General features: G+C 52.7%; 1 protein-coding gene across 14 annotated transcripts in view; it reads left to right on the top strand.

Moving 5' to 3' along the window:
* Phldb1 (pleckstrin homology like domain family B member 1) overlaps positions 1-19,056 on the top strand; it is a 46,873-nt gene that overhangs the window by 9,693 nt on the left and 18,124 nt on the right. For 8 of the 14 annotated variants that reach the window (XM_051197274.1, XM_051197260.1, XM_051197264.1 and 5 more), the window contains exons 5-11: positions 6,113-6,238; positions 7,818-9,166; positions 11,958-12,239; positions 12,600-12,740; positions 12,827-12,964; positions 15,335-15,463; positions 15,818-15,973. In XM_051197274.1, coding sequence (XP_051053231.1) covers positions 6,113-6,238; positions 7,818-9,166; positions 11,958-12,239; positions 12,600-12,740; positions 12,827-12,964; positions 15,335-15,463; positions 15,818-15,973 — 2,321 coding nt within the window. Of the gene's footprint in view, positions 1-2,948; positions 3,170-6,112; positions 6,239-7,817; positions 9,167-11,957; positions 12,240-12,599; positions 12,741-12,826; positions 12,965-15,334; positions 15,464-15,817; positions 15,974-19,056 lie in introns of those variants that run through there. The other 6 variants (XM_051197273.1, XM_051197271.1, XM_051197270.1 and 3 more) reach the window with 3 other exon arrangements.

The following is a 19,056-nucleotide window of genomic DNA, read 5'->3' as shown; positions in this document are numbered from 1 at the left end:
TGAACTCAGAACTGATGGCACCAAAATGTCTATGTGTGTATTTCTGTGTTGTATATAAGAACTCTGTGGCATGTCATGTGTACAAGAGGATCGCATAGTAGCTCAGCAGTACAGTGCCTAGCAGCACAAGGGCCTAGGTTCAGCATGTGCATGTATTCCCACCCACAGGCGCGCGCGCACGCACGCGCACACACACACACACACACACACACACACACACACACAAACACACACACTTTTTCCTGGCATATTGTCTACTCTGGCCCTGTGCAGGGGATCCTCTTTGACAGGTAAAAGGATATCTTGGGAATAGCAAGAAGCCTTCTTGGGTTGAGCCAGGCCTTAGAAGACGCATCTTTCTGGGCACTATGCCCAGCCATAGGCAACTTGGAATGACTCACTTCATGGCAAGCAGAGATGGCAGTGACAGGCTCTTCTAGTCAGGAGTGTGCTTGGGCCAGGGGAGGGGGAGGAGACCAGAAAACAGATGCCAACCTTTAGCCTAGAGAAGTGAACATGAGAGGGAGCCACCCCTGTACCCAGGCATCTTGGCACACTGCATGCTGCCCTCTTCTCTACAGAGCAAGGGGTGGAGCTGGGGGAGGGACCAAGGAAATGAGGTTGTGGCATCTCAGTCTGGGGTCTAGGCTGCTCCACCCTGGGACCACAGCACCAAACCACATAAAAGATTTGGGAGGGGACTAAGGAAGAGAGATTCCAGAGAGCCATACAGCTCAGCGCCTGGGCTGTCTAGACAGTCGGTCCCCCATCAACTGCTACCACTAGCTGCCACTGTCTTAAGCGTCCTTCCCTTCTGAAGCCTCCCACTGGTGGGAAAGAGTTCCAGGATAGCCAGGATTCCTGGGGTGCCAGCCGCCGCCCAGTGATCCAGGGCATCTGAGTCTCCTTTACCCTCTGGTTATATTACTCCTTCTGTGAACTGTGCAGGGAGCCTCCGAGCTTTTTGTTAAGACTGATAATGATCTTTACTAGTAAAACTCAAGGGAAGGAGGGCAGGAGTGAAGGCTGGGAGCTTCCAGCTTCCTTGTGTCTGCCTCTTGCAGTGCTTCCCACTGGCAGCATCCCCCTGTCTGTCTATGTCTGTCCAACTGGCCAGCACAGTTTCCAGACCTGTGACTCACTCTTCCTGGGGAGTCTTTGTTTTTCAATGCCTACCTTCATTTTACATTTGACCCTATATGGTTCTTCCTTTTTTTTTTTTTTTTTCTTTCTTTCTTCAGAAGGGAAATACGTTTCCTGTGTACATGTGAGTGTGTTTGTGTGTGTTTGCATGTGGGCATGTATAGTATGTCAGTCAGTCAGTGGGTGAGGCAGTGACCTATTCCACAAGAATGGAAAATTTCCTCATTATTTCTGTAAGGAAGTTGGCTTTTTATTTCAGAGTCCCCCCAGGGGCTGATTTGAAAGGCTAGCTCTGCTCAAATAAGTATATAACTAAGAGGGGGCTGGGGGCTGGAGAAGCGAAAATGTGACGATAACTGTGTGTGATAGAGCGTGTATAACGTGGATGTTTGTTTGGCTCAGTGTGTGCCTAGCTGAGGGGATGTCAGTGTGTCTGGGCAGGGTTAGTGTGTATTGGAGGTGGCACTTGGAGTTTCCTGGGCTGCTAAGCACACAGTGTGTCTGAGAGTGTGTGGGGGTTGTCTTGTGAGGGTCTGGTTTCCCCGGTCAGGTCCCTAGGTTAAAAGCAACTCCCTGGGACCCCTGCTAGGTGGTATGTTCCAGTCTGGTTCATAATGTTTGTTTCCTTGACCTCTGGGGCTCCAGACAGCAAGGGTCTTAAATTAAACAATATATTATTTCATTTTATGTGTCTGGGTGTTTTGCCTACGTGTGTGTCTATATACCACATGTGTCATAGTGCCCACAGAATGCCCGGAAGAGGGAATGGATCCCTTGGAATTAGAGTTACAGACAGGTATAAAGTGTCATGTGGGTGCTGGGAATTGAACCCAGATCCTCTGTGAGAACAGCCAGTGATCCTAAACTCTGAGCCATCTCTCCAGTCCTAGAGAAAGGGTCTTTTTTTTTTTTTTTGTTTTGTTTTGTTTTGTTTTTGTTTTCCTGTTTTTTCGAAACAGGGTTTCTCTGTGTGGTCCTGGCTGTCTTGGAACTAACTCTATAGACCAGGCTGGCCTCTCAGATCCCCAGAGATCCTCCTGCCTCTGCCTCCTGAGCGCTGGGATTAAAGGCGTGCTCCACCCCCTCCCAGACAGAAAGGGTCTTAGTAGGGGTACAGCTCTTTGCTGCAGCTACCACAACTGCAGATTGTGGCTAAGAGAAAGGAGTTTGGCCTGTGGGCTGGCTCTGGAGGAGAAGTGTATTGATGCAGCCTGGGTCAATGGGGGTGAGCCCTGGTGGGTGAGGGCCAGAAGAAAAAGCAGCTAGGGTGCTGACAGGAGCCACAGAGATCAGTGTTGCTTGCATTGCACAGAACACTGCCTTGGCCTGAGCATTCAATCCAGGGTGACCTTGTCCAAGTGTTGGACTGAGAGTCATAGCTGAACCTAGTGATCCTAGCTGGATCCTCATGGATGGAGTCACAGAATGTTCTCTGATGTGACTGTGGCCATCCTCCTCATTCAGTGGATGTGAGGAATCCAAGGCCACCAGGTCAGAAGTTGTGAGTGCCCCAAGGTGACACTGGCCCCCAGGCTTCAGTCATAGGTTTCCTACATTAGAGAGCCCTAGGTGAGACAGCGCCTAGTATCACGTCGACCTCTGACTCTCCATCTTCTGGCCTCTGTTTACCTCTCACCTTAACTTACAGCGTCATCTTCTTGGGAATCTCTCCCGCCTGTCCCACTATCCCTCCAGCCCCAAGCGCGGATTCTCCAGCCCGCCGCCTGGTGGCATTCTCCCTTCCACCCCGCCCTCTCCATCCAGCTCCACACTCTTCTCCATCACTTCCTCTTCCCCTCCTCCTCGCCTTTGTCCCTCCCTCTCTGGCTCCCTTCCCCCGCCACTGGTGGCCGGCCCGCCCCTCCCAGGGCATTGGCGGCTGCTGGCTGCCTGGCTGCTTGCACCGCGCCTGGAGCCGGCGGCGCGGGAGGTCGGCCCGCCCCCTCAAAGGCCCAGGGTAGGCAGGCGGGCGACCTGCTGGGTCCCGGCTAGTGAGAGCGAACGGTCTGGAGGTCCGGGTTCAGTGGTGAGTCCTCAGCCGGGTCAGCCACTGCCCCAGGCAACCGGGCGTAGACGCTCCGGTTGGGAGGGGCGTCCTGGGAAGGGTGGGCAAAATGAGGGAATTGGGGTCCTCGCCCTTCTTTGGGAGCTTGAGGCTGTGAATCTGATGGTGTTTCTGCCCAGAATGTCTTTGAGTGGGGGTCCGAGTTATTGAGTGGCTTGCAGACCCCATCTTCCCCACCACTGGGCAGTCTGCTCCTTGGGACCCGCCTCCGGAGCCTGTTGAGGGGTCCTGTTTAGGCTGAGGGAGCCTGTGCTATGACTAAAAGGAGTCTCCGATAGGGAGAGCCACGGTCTTTCTCCCATCACCCAGTTTTCTTTCCTTTGGCCAGTCCATTCTATTTGTGTGGCCAGCCGGGCAGTGACTGTGGCTCGGAGTGTGCAGCATGTCTGCCCATATGGCCGTGAGCCTGTATGGTTTCTGAGTGTCTGTGTTTGAGCCTGCGTGGGGTGTTTCCCTTCTGTCTCTCACAAACAGGATCCACCCTCTCCTTTGCCCAGTGTTTTCCCTCCAGATGTGCAGCTCCTCCACCCACCTGTACACAGCTGGACCCTGAGTCCTTCTAGGCAGGGACTTTGACTCTAGCTGGATGGCCAGGGTTTCCTGGGATTCTGGAGAGAGCTAGTCCTGGAGATGTGGGGTCTGAGTGAGCAGAGAGGGGGCTTCCTAACATAGGCAGGTTGGCCAGGTCTCTGGGGGCAGTAGGTGCCAGAGCTGGAGCAATGCCTGGGGCCCCTGAGTACAAATAGTAAGTTAATTTGGGCCGGAGCTGCTCTGCTCTCTGTTCTGCTGCCCTCCTGCCCACTCTATTAATACAGCACCAGTGCCTGGCACCACTATTTATAGCCCAGAGCAACATGGCCACACCCCCTGTGGGGGGAAGGGCAGGACAGTGACTCCAGGCTGTAGGTGCCAAGATAGAGGGTCCCTAGACACTCAAAGCCAACTTGGGTGGTTCAGGCATTACCTGGATGGACTCCACCTCGCCTCCTCCCCACCTGCTGCCCAGTTTAGACTGTGTGGTCACCCACAATCCCCTCTCCCCCATCACCGTAGAGTTGAGTGAATCTGTCTAGACCCTTAAAATTCATCATTAATTAGACTGTTAAATATTGGACTGAAAAGGGAGGGGGCGATGGCTCTTTCTGAAACAGCTGTAGTTGTAATTAGGTGGATGGCTTGGGTGACTGTTATTTATCCCAGTTATGATTACTATGGGATTAGCTCCTCTGATTGGTGGCTTGGCAGTGAAGGCTTTCCCTATTCTCCCAACCACCCATCAGCCTTTAGAACTGTTGGTGCCGTCTGCCTGGGAGGGCTTGTGGGTGTGCCAGAGCAGTGGGTGGCTTTGTCCACTATAGTTTTCTGCTATGGATGGGCTTAGACTATTAGCCCCTCAATGTTCAGGGCCTGGGGATCAGTCATCTGAGCTCAGTAGGGGGTCCTGTCAAAGTACCCAATTGGCTTGGGATGTCCCTTGCCCTTGCAGCCTCCCCTGAACTAAACTGCCTCAACGTCCTGGAATGTCGACTTCCCTGCCAGTCTTAGCCCAGACTGGCATGAAGCATGGGGCACTGAGTAGCACCAGATTGGGTAGCCAGGAGGTTGGGGCTGGGAGTGTGGACAAATTGGAAGGCTAAGTAGTAGAGAGCCCTGGGGTTCTGGCTTTTCTTCCAGTACAGCATCTTCTACAAGAGCCTGGAAACACCTGGCATGGCCAGGAGGAGGAGTTCTGCCAGCCAGGCTTAGGCGCCTGTGGGCACACCTGCTGCTGTGCACACTCCTGAGCCCCTGGCTACATTTTCTGGCTCCCACATACCCACCTCCTTCTATGCACTACTTCCTGGGCAGGACTGGGCTTGTGTCTCTTGCCTGGGAATGTGCTTGGCTCAAGCTGAGCTCAGTGGCATAGAACTGGCTAGATTCTATGGGAGACCAAGAAACAGCCAGGGGATGCTTTGTCCAAGAAAGAGAAGAGAGCAGCGCTTTCTCTCTCTCTCTCTCTCTCTCTCTCTCTCTCTCTCTCTCTCTCTCTCTGTCTGTCTGTCTCTCTCTCTCTAGGTGCTCAGAGAGGGTGGTAGTCCTCCTGAAGTCGTATCATAGGAAGGAATTGGAGTGAATTCTGAGCCCCATTAGGGCATCTGACCTGTGGTATTTCATCTGTCACCATATCTTTGTGTGTGTGTGTGTGTGTGTGTGTGTGTGTGTGTGTGTGTGTATGTGTGTGTGACAACTCTGGGAGATGCTGCCTCTCAAACCCTTTTGTCTAAGAAGTAATTTGATGGATCACAGATACACATTGGTGTTGGTTCATTTTTTTTCTTTTTTTAGATTTATTTATGTGTAGTGTTTTGTTTACTTATATGTAAGGTTACCACATATATGCCTGGTGCCTTCAGACATCAGAAGAAGGCATCACAGCTCTTGAAACTGGAGTAAGAGATGGTTTTGAGCTACCATGTAGGTGCTGGGAACCAAACTCTAGTCTTCTGCAAGAAGGGCAAGTGCTCTTATCCCCCACCCCCATGTTCATTTTTTTCTGCAGAATTTTTTCTACTTCTGGAGATTTTCACATATACAGTCCTGTTAACCCTGGGAGATCTGGTGGTATCAAGTGTCCCATTTTTATAAGAGAACTAGCTTGAATGTAGAGTGTCATCACCTGAAGATTTTGTAGCTAGTGAAGAGCTAGCAGGAGGACTCTGATTTGGGGAAATTATCTGCCAGTAATCCTTCCTGCCCTGACTTTTGATGTGGGGCTCATCGCTGGGCTCCATTGCAGGGAGAGGCAGGTCAGATATGCACTGTATGGAAACTGAGTACAAGTGGGGTTGGCTCTTGGAAGCTGAGGGTAAGTGTGATAGTGTTGTGACTGGGATGGCTTCTAAGTGATTGCTTTCTCTGCAGGCTGCATGTTGTGTCTGGGTCAGTCCACCTTCCTGCGCTTTAACCACCCAGCTGAAGCCAAGTGGATGAAGAGTATGATTCCAGCAGGGGGCCGGACACCAGGGCCCTCCTACAACCCTGGCTCAGGTAAGTAGCCAGCTGGGACATGGGGCTGGATAAGTGGCACTGCTTGGACATGTTAGCCTTGCCCATTCCAACCACTCTTGGAGTATTAGGGCAGGACAATACCAATGATCTGGGCTTGCTGCCACTGCCATGGACTGGTGGAGAATGCTAGGCCATAGGGTCACTGGAAAAGATCCAAGGCAAGTGCTGCTTGGATCAAACTGGGAAGTTATGTTTCTTGAGGGAATATACAAGGTTTTGTTAGCCTGGCACTCCACTGCCTTGGAAGATGCCAGTTAGTGTCTGGGACCCTTGCCCTCTTGTGTTATCACCAGAGTGAGTGCGTCACTCAAGGGGACCTGAATATTATGATGAACCCTTAGTGGCTTCTGGGTTCCACTTGCTGGTGATCATGTCCTGAGGCACTATTCAACCCTCAGGCCATGCCATGCTGACCGATGACTCAGAAAGCAGCTGCAGCTTGTGTGTGAATTATTGATCCCCAGAGGAGAATTGGTGATTGTTCTGGGAGTCAACACAGGCCCCTCAGCCAGCTGCCTGGGGGGGGGGGTGCAGATGGGGACACTAGCAGTGTGTGTGCCACCCTAACCTCTGCAATGGCATTCAGATGGCTGTGGGCCTGGAAGCAGCAATGCTGGGGCTGTGGCAGGTGAGCATGTCTGTCAGGTTTAGTTGATGGAATGATTATTACTGACCTACATAGTCTGGTGGCTTCAGGAAAGACCAGTGGTCACTGGAAACACATGTGGACCCCGCTGACTAATTTAGGACCCAAGGTCAGTTTTGCAAACCCATTCTTTCCTTTACCTCTTACTTGAGTACTATGTCTTTCAGTCCCCTGGGGACTCACTTTACCCCCACCCGAGCCTGGCCATGTCACACTCCTTTAGCTGTTTTGGGTGTTGATTCTGAGGATTACTAAGTTCCTGGTTGGTTGACAAGGGCTAGGGCCAGGCAAAAGCCAGCTCTTGCTGGTGTAGTTTAATGAAATAATTGGAGACACTACGCTGGGCCTCGAGGCTCCTCAGCCAAGCTTCCAGGAACAAACCATTAGCAATCCCTCTGTGTTGGATTGGCATGGCTTTCACTGACATCTACCCAGCCTTTGACTGCCGTATTGAGAGGCTCTAGTGTCACCTTAGACTAAGAAGCCCTGCAAGTTCTAGCCAGCTCCACAGTAGGTCCACACCTCTTGCAGTATGCCCACTTGCTCTTCTAAAAGAGAGGCACAGAAAGGTGGGAAAACTGGGGCAAGGGAACCGTACTGGTGGGGTGAGTTGGAAACAACTAGACTTAGAACTAAGTACCTGTTATTGTTGCTGACTCTGTCCTGAGTCATTCAGGGTTAGAGCCAGGAAGGTCCTGCCTATCATCTTCCTTTATAGGAGGGGAACTCAGGGCATAGAGTTTGGTTAAGGTTGCAGAACAGGTCAGTGACAGAGTGGGCTGCTACCAGAACTCAGCTCTTTGGCTCCACTGCCCCACAATGAGATTGGGTGGTACTTTCTTGCTTGTACACGTGTGTAGCTCCCTAAAGCCAAAAAGCCAGAGCTTGAGGCCTCTTTGCATTTCCCCTCAGCTGAATCAGAGAGTCTGGTGAATGGGAACCACACAGCACAGCCTGCAACCCGGGGACCTTCAGCCTGTGCCAGCCACAGTTCCCTGGTGAGCTCCATTGAGAAGGACCTGCAGGAAATCATGGACTCATTGGTGCTAGAGGAGCCTGGAGCTGCTGGCAAGAAGCCTGCAGCCACATCCCCACTGTCACCAATGGCTAACGGTGGGCGTTACCTGTTGTCCCCTCCAACCAGCCCCGGTGCCATGTCTGTGGGCTCTAGCTATGAGAACACCTCTCCAGCCTTCTCTCCACTTTCCTCACCAGCCAGCAGTGGAAGCTGTGCCAGTCACTCACCCAGCGGGCAGGAGCCAGGACCTTCTGTTCCCCCACTGGTGCCTGCCCGTTCCTCCAGCTACCATTTGGCTCTGCAACCCCCACAGTCTCGTCCAGGTGTATCCCGTTCCTCTGAAAGTCCCCGGCTGGGCAGAAAAGCGAGTCATGAGAGACCTCCCAGCCCTGGTCTCCGGGGTCTTCTGACTGACAGTCCTGCAGCCACAGTCTTGGCAGAGGCCCGCAGGACCACTGAGAGCCCCCGCCTGGGTGGGCAGTTGCCTGTGGTGGCTATCAGCCTAAGTGAATATCCACCTTCTGGTGCCCGCAGTCAGCCCACCAGTATCCCTGGCAGCCCCAAGTTTCAGTCTCCAGTCCCTGCTCCCCGCAACAAGATTGGCACACTCCAGGACCGCCCTCCCAGTCCTTTCCGTGAGCCTCCAGGCACAGAACGGGTGTTAACGACCAGCCCCTCTCGACAACTGGTGGGCCGAACATTTTCAGATGGGTCAGCAACTCGTACCCTCCAGCCTCCTGAGAGTCCTCGCTTGGGCAGACGAGGTCTGGACAGTATGCGAGAATTGCCCCCCTTGAGTCCATCTCTATCTCGAAGGGCTCTGTCCCCGCTGCCAGCCCGGACTATCCCAGATACCAAGCTGAGCAGGGAAGTGGCTGAGAGTCCCCGGCCCCGGCGCTGGGCAGCCCATGGGACTTCACCAGAGGACTTCTCCCTGACTCTGGGAGCTCGCGGCCGCAGGACTCGGAGTCCCTCACCTACACTCGGGGAGTCTCTGGCACCTCGCAAAGGCAGCTTCAGTGGCAGGCTGAGCCCAGCGTATAGTCTGGGCTCTCTTACTGGGCCTTCACCTCGTCAGAGCCCTCATGCTCAAAGGAAGCTTTCTAGTGGGGATTTGCGTGTGCCCATCCCAAGGGAGAGGAAAAATAGCATCACTGAGATCAGTGACAATGAGGACGATCTCCTGGAGTACCACCGACGACAGCGCCAAGAGCGGCTGCGGGAACAGGAGATGGAAAGGCTGGTGAGCGGATGCCAGGGAGGCTGCCGTTGTCCAAGGCGGTGCATCTGCCAGGGTGTGGGCAGGCCAGCTGGCAGAGTAGTAGAGGCCATGTACAGGGTCTGGGCTTCTTCAGGATGAACATCGTGATAACTGACCAGTATCTTGTGATCCTGGAAATCTCAAAGGCTTTTCAATTTTTTTTTTTTTTTTAGCGTGCGTGCGTGTGTGCGTGTGCGTGCGTGCGTGCGTGCGTGCGTGTGTGTGTGTGTGTGTGTGTGTAAAAGCCAGAAGTTAGTGGATAGTGTTTCTTCCTCATTTCCTCTTCAGGCAGATCTCTGTGAGTTCAAGGCCAGCCTGGTTTACATAGTGAGTTCCAGGACAGCCAGGGCTATACTAAGAAACCCTGTCTCGAAAAAAGAAAAGTTTCAAGGCTGAGGCCCAGAGAGGAACATTGATTTGGCTTTCTCTGTTTATAGTGTTAGGCATTGAACCTAGAACCTTGTCATGTCAGGGCAGCACTCTATCACAGAGCTATGTCCCCAGAATTTTCTTTCCTACTCCTCCTCTTTTATTTTATTTTGGTTTTATGAGGAGGGTCTCTCTGTTTAACCCAGTGTGGCTACAAGCTTCCCATGTAGTCCAGGTTGGGCTCCAATTCATGATCTCTCTACTGCCTTTTGAGTACTGAGGTTACGCATGTGCCTGACTATGCACCACCACTACTGGCTATGTGTATCTCCAGATCCTCTTGCCTCTGCCCCCTTTAGCAAATCCTACCAGCCTATGCCACAAGAGCTGGTGGCTTCCTATTTTAAAGCATGTATTTATTGCCAGTATGTGTGCATGTGTGTGCTGATGGAGGGTGGAGGCCAGAGATACTTTCTGTGGAGACACTTTCCTTTCACCTTTACATGGGTTCCCAGAATCCAACTCCCGGCATCAGGTTTGCCCAGTAAAGCACCTTTACCTGGGGCTTGTTCTTTAGAAAAGCTCTCATCCCCTGTTCTTGCTTCTCTTTGGCCTCTGTGAGTGGCCCTGAACCACTGACTGTGACCCAGTGACTATGATACTAACGAAGAGGGGAAACAGGGTGGGCAGCCCCTGGCCTGCCTCTGTGGTTGTGTGATTGTATGTGTCTGTGTGTATAAGTGTGGTGCTGCTGTGTCTGGGTGTGGTTCTGGGCAGCTGTCCTAGAGATGGCATCTGAGCTGGGAGGGGGCTGGGATTCCCCCAAATAGCATAGGGAGCTCCAGGGGCATTGGCTGCTGTGTACATGCACAGACAACCACATGGATTCTCCCTTCCTTCCCAGGGCTTGGGGAGACGTTTGTCTGAGGAATCTGGGAAGAGGCTGGCCCTTTTGGGGTGAGGGTGTGGGGCAGTGTACTTGTGGGCGGCAGGATCCTCAGTCTTTGTTACATCTTATTACTGTTGTACTGTGGCTACCCTGGATCTTCATCCTGAGAGGGAGGATGAGTCTGGCACATCAGTGCTGGGCCCAACCTCCCCACCCCCAACCCCACACACAGGTATACACCTCAGCACCAGCCCCAACCTGCCCCACCTGCCACTTTAAGTCAGAGGCTGTGCCTGCCCGCCCGCACCCTGCCCCTCCTACCTTAGCCAGGTTGCTTATCTGGGTCCTAGGGCGGGGGTGAGGCTTCGGCCCAACCTCCTGGGTGCTGAGGCTTGGTTCCTGGTTTTTTTGCCACAGAACTGGGCAAACAGCAGGAAGGAAGCTGGGTAAGTGTTGTGGGATGGGAAGCTGATGCCAAAATGTAGGTGGTGAGAGATTTGGTGTCACAGACCCCAGAAACCCTGTCAAGATCTGGGCTTGAAGGTCAGGGCTGCCGTGTTAACTCTAAGTCGGACAGAGACCAGGAACATGCCTACCCTTGTTCCCTCGCTCCCTGGCACCTGAGAGGTGACCATTTCTGTGTCAGGGTTTAGCGTGAGAGAGCAGGTTGACAGGCCACAGAGTACTTGCGCACACCTGGCTAGCTTATGTTGCTGATACAGAGCAAAGGGTCCTCTGCCTGAGTGACTTAGAGCTGAGGCAGTGTCCGATTTGCTTTCCTCTCTGTGCCTGGACTGTGGGGTCCTGTTCCTGTGGTCTGCTTTCTGGCCTTATCAGTGTGCAGATGCCCACCCAGCTGTATGTAGACTATATTTATGTGTGTGCGTGCATGTCAGGGCTGGTGTTAATGCTGATGTACCTCCCAGGGCACATGGGGTGTCTGTGTATGTCTGTGTGGCAGGATCTGTGCGCAGTGAGCTCTTGTCTTTTGTATGTTCCTTTGTATGGCTGTGTCTCAGTATGGTCTTTAGGCTGCTTACCCCTGGTTCTCCTGAGTATTTGGATGTGTCCTTGTGTGACTATGAAGAAGCCTCATCCTAGGGTAGAATGAAAAGGGAAAGTAAACAGGATGAAAGGAGGGGCCAGCCACATGGACAGGTGGCACACTGCCTTATTCTCTTACCCACTTTTGAGGGACTCTCTTTCCCTATGCCTCCCACAGATTGTTTATAATTTAATTTATTTATTATTATTATTTTGGGGAGAGGGGTTTTCTGAGATAATGGTCTTTCTGTATAGCCCTGGCTGTCCTCGAACTCACAGAGATCTGCCTGTTTCTGCCTCCAGAGTGCTGGGACTAAAGATGTGCACCACTGCACTTGTCCTTACAATGAATCTTAAGGTTGGGACTGTCCTCATGATGCTGGGCCCAGAATCCCTAGTGTTCAGCACACCCTGGCTGGGGCCACACTAGGTCTTCTGCTTCTCACGCTCTGCCCTCTCCATTGTCCCTAGGAACGCCAACGCCTGGAGACCATCCTGAACCTGTGTGCTGAGTACAGCCGAGCTGACGGGGCACCTGAGGCTGGGGAGCTGCCCAGTATTGGAGAGGCCACTGCAGCACTGGCGTTGGCCGGCAGGAGACCCTCAAGAGCCTTGACAGGAGCCCCAGTGGTCTCTGGAAGGTGCAGTGAGGAGCCTGGAGGTGTCTCTCAGCGCCTGTGGGAGAGCATGGAACGCTCAGATGAAGAAAATCTCAAAGAAGAGTGCAGCAGCACGGAGAGCACCCAGCAGGAGGTAGGGGCCCGGGGGCGGGGCCGGGCCGGTGTGGCGGATGCTCGGGCCCTGTGAGGAGGGGTAGTGAAAAAGGATCAAGGTTTGGATGAGACTAGAGGTGAAGTACTGTGGAAGCAAGGAGGAAAAGGGAGGTGACCATGACTTTCCCATGCTATAAATGTGCTTTATGACCTGTTTTCCTTTGGGGCCCCACCCAGCTCTGGCACTCTGGCAAATCCTTTCCCTATAGCTGAGCTCTCTGAGTCTCCTGTTTTAGTCTAGTTACCCTTTTAAGCAGTTTGAGGAATGTGTGATCCACCCTTTTAGTCTGATCCTGGAAGGTTCTAGACTTCCTCCATGGGTGGCTCTCCTTCCCTCCAGCATGAAGATGCTCCTAGCGCGAAGCTTCAGGGAGAGGTGCTGGCTGTGGAAGAGGAGCGGGCTCAGGTGCTGGGCCGTGTGGAGCAGCTGAAGGTCCGAGTGAAGGAGCTGGAGCAGCAGCTGCAGGAGGCAGCCCGAGAGGTGAGCTGGCTAGGAGGCGTGCTTCCTGGAATTGGGCCCCGCCCTGAGTCCCCTGCCTCGACTAGGACCCTGGTATGTCTGTCTAGGCTGAAATGGAGAGAGCATTGCTGCAGGGGGAGAGGGAGGCAGAGCGAGCATCACTGCAGAAAGAACAAAGAGCGATGGACCAGCTGCAGGAGAAGTTGTTGGCCTTGGAGACAGGCATCCAGAAGGAGAGGGACAAGGTAACCCATACTTGACTACCAGTGGCCCAGAAGAGAAGGAGAGATGCCTTCCCTAGGGCGGTATCCCTCGACATCCATCCTGCATACCACATGGTCTCTATAACCCTCCAGGGATGGGGGGGCCTTATTCTCTATGGAAGATACAAGCTTGGATGGTACTGCCAGGGGCTGGGCTGGTGTTTGGGGTCTTACTTATCTGGATCTCTGTGCTACATCTGGTTGCCTGGGTGCCTGCCATTCTGGAGCCTGCGTGGTTCTTCTAGGAAGTGCCAAAGCCCTTTCTTGGGCAGTGTGCACAGCCTGAAGGACCGATGCTTCGGGGGTGGGGGGCATGATGGGACCCACCATGAGGAAAAGCCCTCCCTCAAGCATGCCTCAGGTACTTAGGATGTGGTCTTTGGGAGATGGCCCACAGGCCTGTTTCCAGTCATCAGGACCTGCAGTCTCCCATCCCAGATGGTCCCAGCTCCTACCCCTGCCCCTTTCAGATTTCCTGCCAGTCTTCAGGGCCTTCTCCGGCCCACAGGGATTGTGCCAGCCATGTCTAAGACACCCAACAGCGTGCCAAAAGCTCTGAAGTGGAGAGGGTTCATCTCTTTCTGGATTTGACAGTGTTTTTATAAGAAGTTTTAATTTTCCTTCTGGATTATTTTTTGAGAGTTGTCTTCGTCTTTTTTTCCTCAATTTCAAGAATCTTAAAAATTCATTGCCCCCCTCCTTTTTTATGGAGCATTGGCTCTGGCCCCCAAAACCACACTCCCAGATTCTGTGCCAAATTAACCCTATGCTTGCCAAGCAGGCCTGCACTAACGCCCTCTCTAATCACTGTCCTGGGCTCTCCGCATGCCCCTAACTGCCAGGCCACCCAGGCAGGGCTGAGTCATGCCAGCTTTACTAACTCCATGGGTGCCTTTGTGCCCCTGACCTCTCCCTCTAATGTTGCATCCTTCTTTTCTTGGTGTGGGACCCCATGATCAGAAAGGAACTGGCAGGAAGGCGCAGCTAACTTTTGCTCAGTGGATCACTGGCAAGAGGAGTACAAGGATGTGTGTGTTGGGGGAAGGTGTGCGTGGCCAAAGAGGGGCTCTGCCCATACAGCGCCTCCTACTGGAAAGGCCTGGGCTGCTGCCTCCAGAATGCTGAAGGGCAGGGGTTGGAGGAGGGGTGAGCTATTTGTCCCTCCTGCCTAGCTCTCTGGAGCTGAGTGATTAGGGGCCCCAGGTGTGGGCACACCTTGGAAGGCTTGGACAGGGCCTTTCTACCCACTGAGTGGCTACCCATTCTTGCTGAATTCAGATGGTCCCTTCCCTCCCTTTATTCCCGGAGGCCACCTAGAACACAGGCAGTAGAGTCTGGACTTCAGGACCTGGCTTGATCAAGGCCTTCCCTCTGTGTAGGTGGGTAGGTGAGCTGGGCAGGTGCAGCATGGGAGTATATTCTTTTAGGGGTAAGGCATTCCACAAGCAACCTGGCTAGCGTTACTTAACTGAGATTGCTCAGAGTCCTGGACTTAGCCTTCCCTCTGGTCCAGGTGTTTGAGGTGGTGATGGTGATGGTGAGCAGGTTCTCTTGACTTTCTCTCCCAGCTTCCAGCCCATGGCCCCACTCTGGCTTTGGAATCAGTAATCACAGTTTCTCCTCTGCCTGTCCTTCGGAGGGGTGACTCACCAACTCCTCCCCTAGTCCCCCTTTCCGCCCTCAGAGGTGTCATCTCGCCCCAGACAGAACCATCCACCTCCTCCCTGTATCCACTCCTGGGGCTCCTATTACCATGGCAACGGGCCGAACTAATTGCAACCCTCATCCCTACTGAAGTTCAGCCTGCTTTGCTGACACCCCACCCCCACTCTGGGCTGGAGGGGAGGGAGGCCGTGGGGGGTTGGGCAGGGGTCCCCTTGCTGCACCGCTGTAGCTCTAATATCTTCAGCTCCTCGTTTACTCTCAACTCCTGAACTTAACCCTTCCCACCACTCACATTTTCCCAGGGTTAAATTTTGGTCTCAGGACAGTGGGAGAGCTCGAGGCTCAAATCTTGCCATGATGCATGAGCTTTGACTTTGGTTTGGAGAAGAAACGGAAGGTCCTGTCTTTGGACCTATCTAAACATTTCTAAAGGGACCAACATTTCCACCCTGCCCCCACACCTCTGCCTTTGTTGCACCGCCCCGTCTGAGTCCCATCTTACTCTGCTCCTTGCCTCTCTCCTCTCCCACATGCCCTCCTTCCTCTCCTGCTCTCTTCTGTCTCGGTGCTTGCCCCCCACGCCCGGTGTCCCCCTGCGCCCGCCCCTGCCCCCCGCGCCGGGCCGGAGTTGAGGAGTGTGTGTTCTCTCTCCCCTGTGCCCCGCCTCCCTCCCCTCCCGCCGACCAGGAGAGGGCGGAGCTGGCCGCGGGACGGAGGCACCTGGAGGCCCGCCAGGCGCTCTACGCCGAGCTCCAGACGCAGCTCGATAACTGCCCCGAGTCAGTGCGGGAACAGTTACAGGAACAGCTGAGAAGGGTCAGTTCCACCAGCCCCCTCCCCCCGGCCCCCGTGGGCCACCACCCAGACTGAAGACAGGAGAGCGGTGGGACGGGACCACCTGGCCCCTGCAGTACCTGCCAGACACCAGGGTCGGTGCAGTGGCTTGGAAGGGGATCGGCAAGGTTGGGTGGGAATCAGCGCTACAGACCGCGATGTCCACGAAAAGGGCTCAGCCAACCGAGCAGAGGGAGTTGGGCGGTGGGGCCGGTTCCTTCCCTAGTTTCCCTGGGTCCAGCCCCCGTAACTCATGGCTCTGTGGCCTGGCCTTCCTGGCCCAGAGTGGTTTTGAGAGCACCACTCACCCAACCCCGAATGTCACTGTCGTTGAAGGAAGCAGACGCTCTGGAGACTGAGACAAAGCTCTTTGAGGACCTGGAGTTCCAGCAGCTGGAGCGGGAGAGTCGCGTGGAGGAGGAGCGGGAGCTGGCCGGCCAGGGGCTGCTACGAAGCAAGGCTGAGTTGCTGCGCAGTGTGACCAAAAGGAAGGTGTGCGCTGTTCACTCCCGCACAGCCCTAGTGACCAGGGGTTAGGGTTAGCCTGTAACTTTTTGTGTCCCCATTTCTTCGTGATTATCAGTAAAAATAAGTACTGCAGGGCTGGTGTGAAATTAATATGTAAAGGCAGAATAGAGTATAATGGTGAACAGGACTCAGTAAGAATAGTTAGTGGTTCTCAAGGGAAAGTAGAATTGGTTCACATGGGGTGCTGGCAATGGCTTGGCCAGGGAAAGAGAGATGGAAATGGAGGAGACTGCAAGGTGCCTGTCTACTACTCTTGAATGTCATCTTACAGTGTTTCCGACTGAGCCCAGGGCCTTCTGTATGCAAAGCACATATTCTGCCATTCAGCTATACCTCCATCCCTGTCTGTGCCCTTCTAGAGCTGTTGTAAGTGCTGGGATGCACACAGAGACCTAAGAGCGGGATGCTAGCCAATCTGCTTGACAATAAGAATATCCATCTGGGTTCCTGCTTTGGTCCAGTTCAGGCATGACTATATGCAAAGTGAGAAGATGGACCATTGTCTCTGGTCAACTCTGATTTGCTAAAGCTGTGGTCCTGTACTGGTCTCAGCCACACCAATCATAGACAGTGACAGGATAGGACAGGTGTTCAGAAGAATCAGAAAAGGTCATGGAGGATGACCTGGGTGATGTCCAAGTCTATGATGCCCATGCCAAAGACCTACAGTGATCATGTGCAGTTTCCTGGCTAGGCTGAGTATGGACGGTGAGGATAGTGTAGTCTAGGGAGTAGGGTTCAGATGCAGTAAGATGGGGGCTTGCCAGCAGGTAAGAGGGAAACCACTGGATATTGTAGGCCCAGATCCCTTGGTCCTCTCCCCAAGCTGTCCTGCCTTTAAAATGCACCTGTCAAGGGGACTGGAGAGATTGCTCAGTATTTGAGAGCACTGACTGCTTTTTCTTCCGGTCACCTCTAACTCCAGTTCCAGGGAATATAACACTTTCTCTGATATTTCCCAGCTCCCGTACATATATGGAACACAGCCATATACTCAGGCACATGCACACATAAAATAAATATATTTTTAAATGTACCTGTTGTTCTGATACAGGAAAAGAAGAAAATTAGTGTTTCCCAAGCTCATGTGGCAAATACCCTGCTAGGACCTTCCCTTGGGTTTTCTCCTGCTGTTCTTAGGGTGTCTAATAGATGGGCCCTTCCACTGTATAAGCTTCAGAGTCAAGAGTGGAAACCCAAGCCTGCTAGGCTTCAAGGCCCAAGGCATCTGTGCTATGCTACATATGGTCTGGGTTTGTGCCTATTCACTGTTCCCCCTCTTCACCTGGAGAGAATGCAGCCAGGAGACTTATAGATCAGTTAGCTGGTTCCATTCTTTGGAGATCTGAAGGTAATCAGCTCCAGGGACTGTGTCTCTCCTCTTTGTGGCCAGCCTAGGGCCTGGGAAGCCAGCTCAGCCCTTAACCCCAGGTGTGTGTGTGGGGGGGGTCCATGTGCGTACCTGTGTTATGCATTCTTTCCTGTATGCCCTGTGAGTTTTGCCTTTGTATCTGCAGAGTCCCCTCAGGCTCTGTCTTCCCTGGAGGACTATGTATCAGTCTACTATGGTTCAGAGTGGTTGAGAAAGCTGGCTTTGGAATCCTACAGGTCTGGTTCTAGTCCTAAGACTGCCACTAACTGCCCAAGAGATTCTAACTCCTAAACATATCCATGTTCTCAACTCTAAAATGGGCATAAAGGTACCTGCTTCATAAGGTTAGATGAAGGGACATATAAAAAACATCCAGCAGCAACCTTAGGCCTCCTCTGTTCTGGGTAAGTGGCAGCTGTGGCTGTGAGAGTTCCTGTCTGTTATTTCTGGTTTTTTGTGTGGGCTGACTCCAAGTTTAGGATAACTCCCTTCTTGGTACCGCCTCCTCCCATGTGCTACTCAGGAGAGTGGTGGTTTGAGACCGCCCAAGATTAATCCAACGTATTTTGCCTAGCTCTCCTCTTTTCCTCTCAAAATATTTTCATTTTCTTTTAGCACATGATGGCTGAGCCAGGTACTGTGCTAAGCCCTGTTGGGGTGGTAGCAAGACTGTTCTGCTCCTGATCTTACAGACAGGGTGAAGGTGGTGGAGCCAGTCACAGATCACAGTAGACTAATGTGAATGCATAGGCAGGAGTAAGGACTTGGAGTGGCAATCAAGGAAAGCTTTGGAGAGGACACCGGCTTTAGCCTGGCCCTAGAGGGGAAAGACTGAGATGGCCCTCCTGAGCCCAGAGGTGACAGATGAAGACTAAGAGTCTACAGTGGCTTAGTGTACAACATGGTGGAGCCATGGTGCGTGGAGGGATGAGCAGGAAGGGATGAGTTCCGTGAGCCCTTAATTGCTAGGTGAGGAGTCTGTGTTCTGTGCTGTGGGTAAAGAAACCCTGAAAGATTTGAGAAGACAGGTGATCTGGCCTTGCTATTGTCTTGTTTTGTTTTATTTTTTACGTTTATTTTATCTGAATGTTCTGCCTTCATGTGTGTCTGTATACCATGTGTGTTGGCTCTGCTAGGACTACAGTTACAGGAAGTTGTGATCTGCCATGTGGATTCTAGGAACTTACCCCAGGTCATCTGGAAGAGCAGCTAATGCTGTCTCTGGAGCCATCTCTCCAGCCCCACCCCCATCCTGGCCTGTTGAGTTTTTTAAAAAGTAACCGAAGAGCCAGTATTGTTGTTCACACTTGAGTCCTAAGGATATGTCCCAGTTTATCTGGTGACTGAGACATGAAGATTGCTTGAGCCCAGGAGTTCAAGCCCAGTCTAAGGAGGAGGAGACTTCATCTCAAAACCAAAGGAAAAGGTGGGATATGATGGTTCAGTAAGAGGATTGCCATGAGTTCAAGATTTACCTAGACTCCAAAGTCAATTTAAGGTCAGTCTGGACTTACAGAGTGGGTTAAAGCCACCCTGAACCATCTTGGATTATATAGCAAGACCGAAAACCAAAATCAAGCAAACAAAATTACTCAAGTAATATGGTATTCCTTTTAGGATGATGAAGAAATTCAGATAAGCAAACAAGGTTCCAAGGCTATTTTAGAAACCTGTT

The sequence above is a fragment of the Phodopus roborovskii genome, unplaced genomic scaffold (assembly GCF_943737965.1).
Source record: "Phodopus roborovskii unplaced genomic scaffold, PHOROB, whole genome shotgun sequence".
NCBI classification, from domain to species: domain Eukaryota; kingdom Metazoa; phylum Chordata; class Mammalia; order Rodentia; family Cricetidae; genus Phodopus; species Phodopus roborovskii.
The sequence above is the reverse complement of the archived record's forward strand: the minus strand, read 5'-3'. Positions and strand labels throughout refer to the sequence as shown.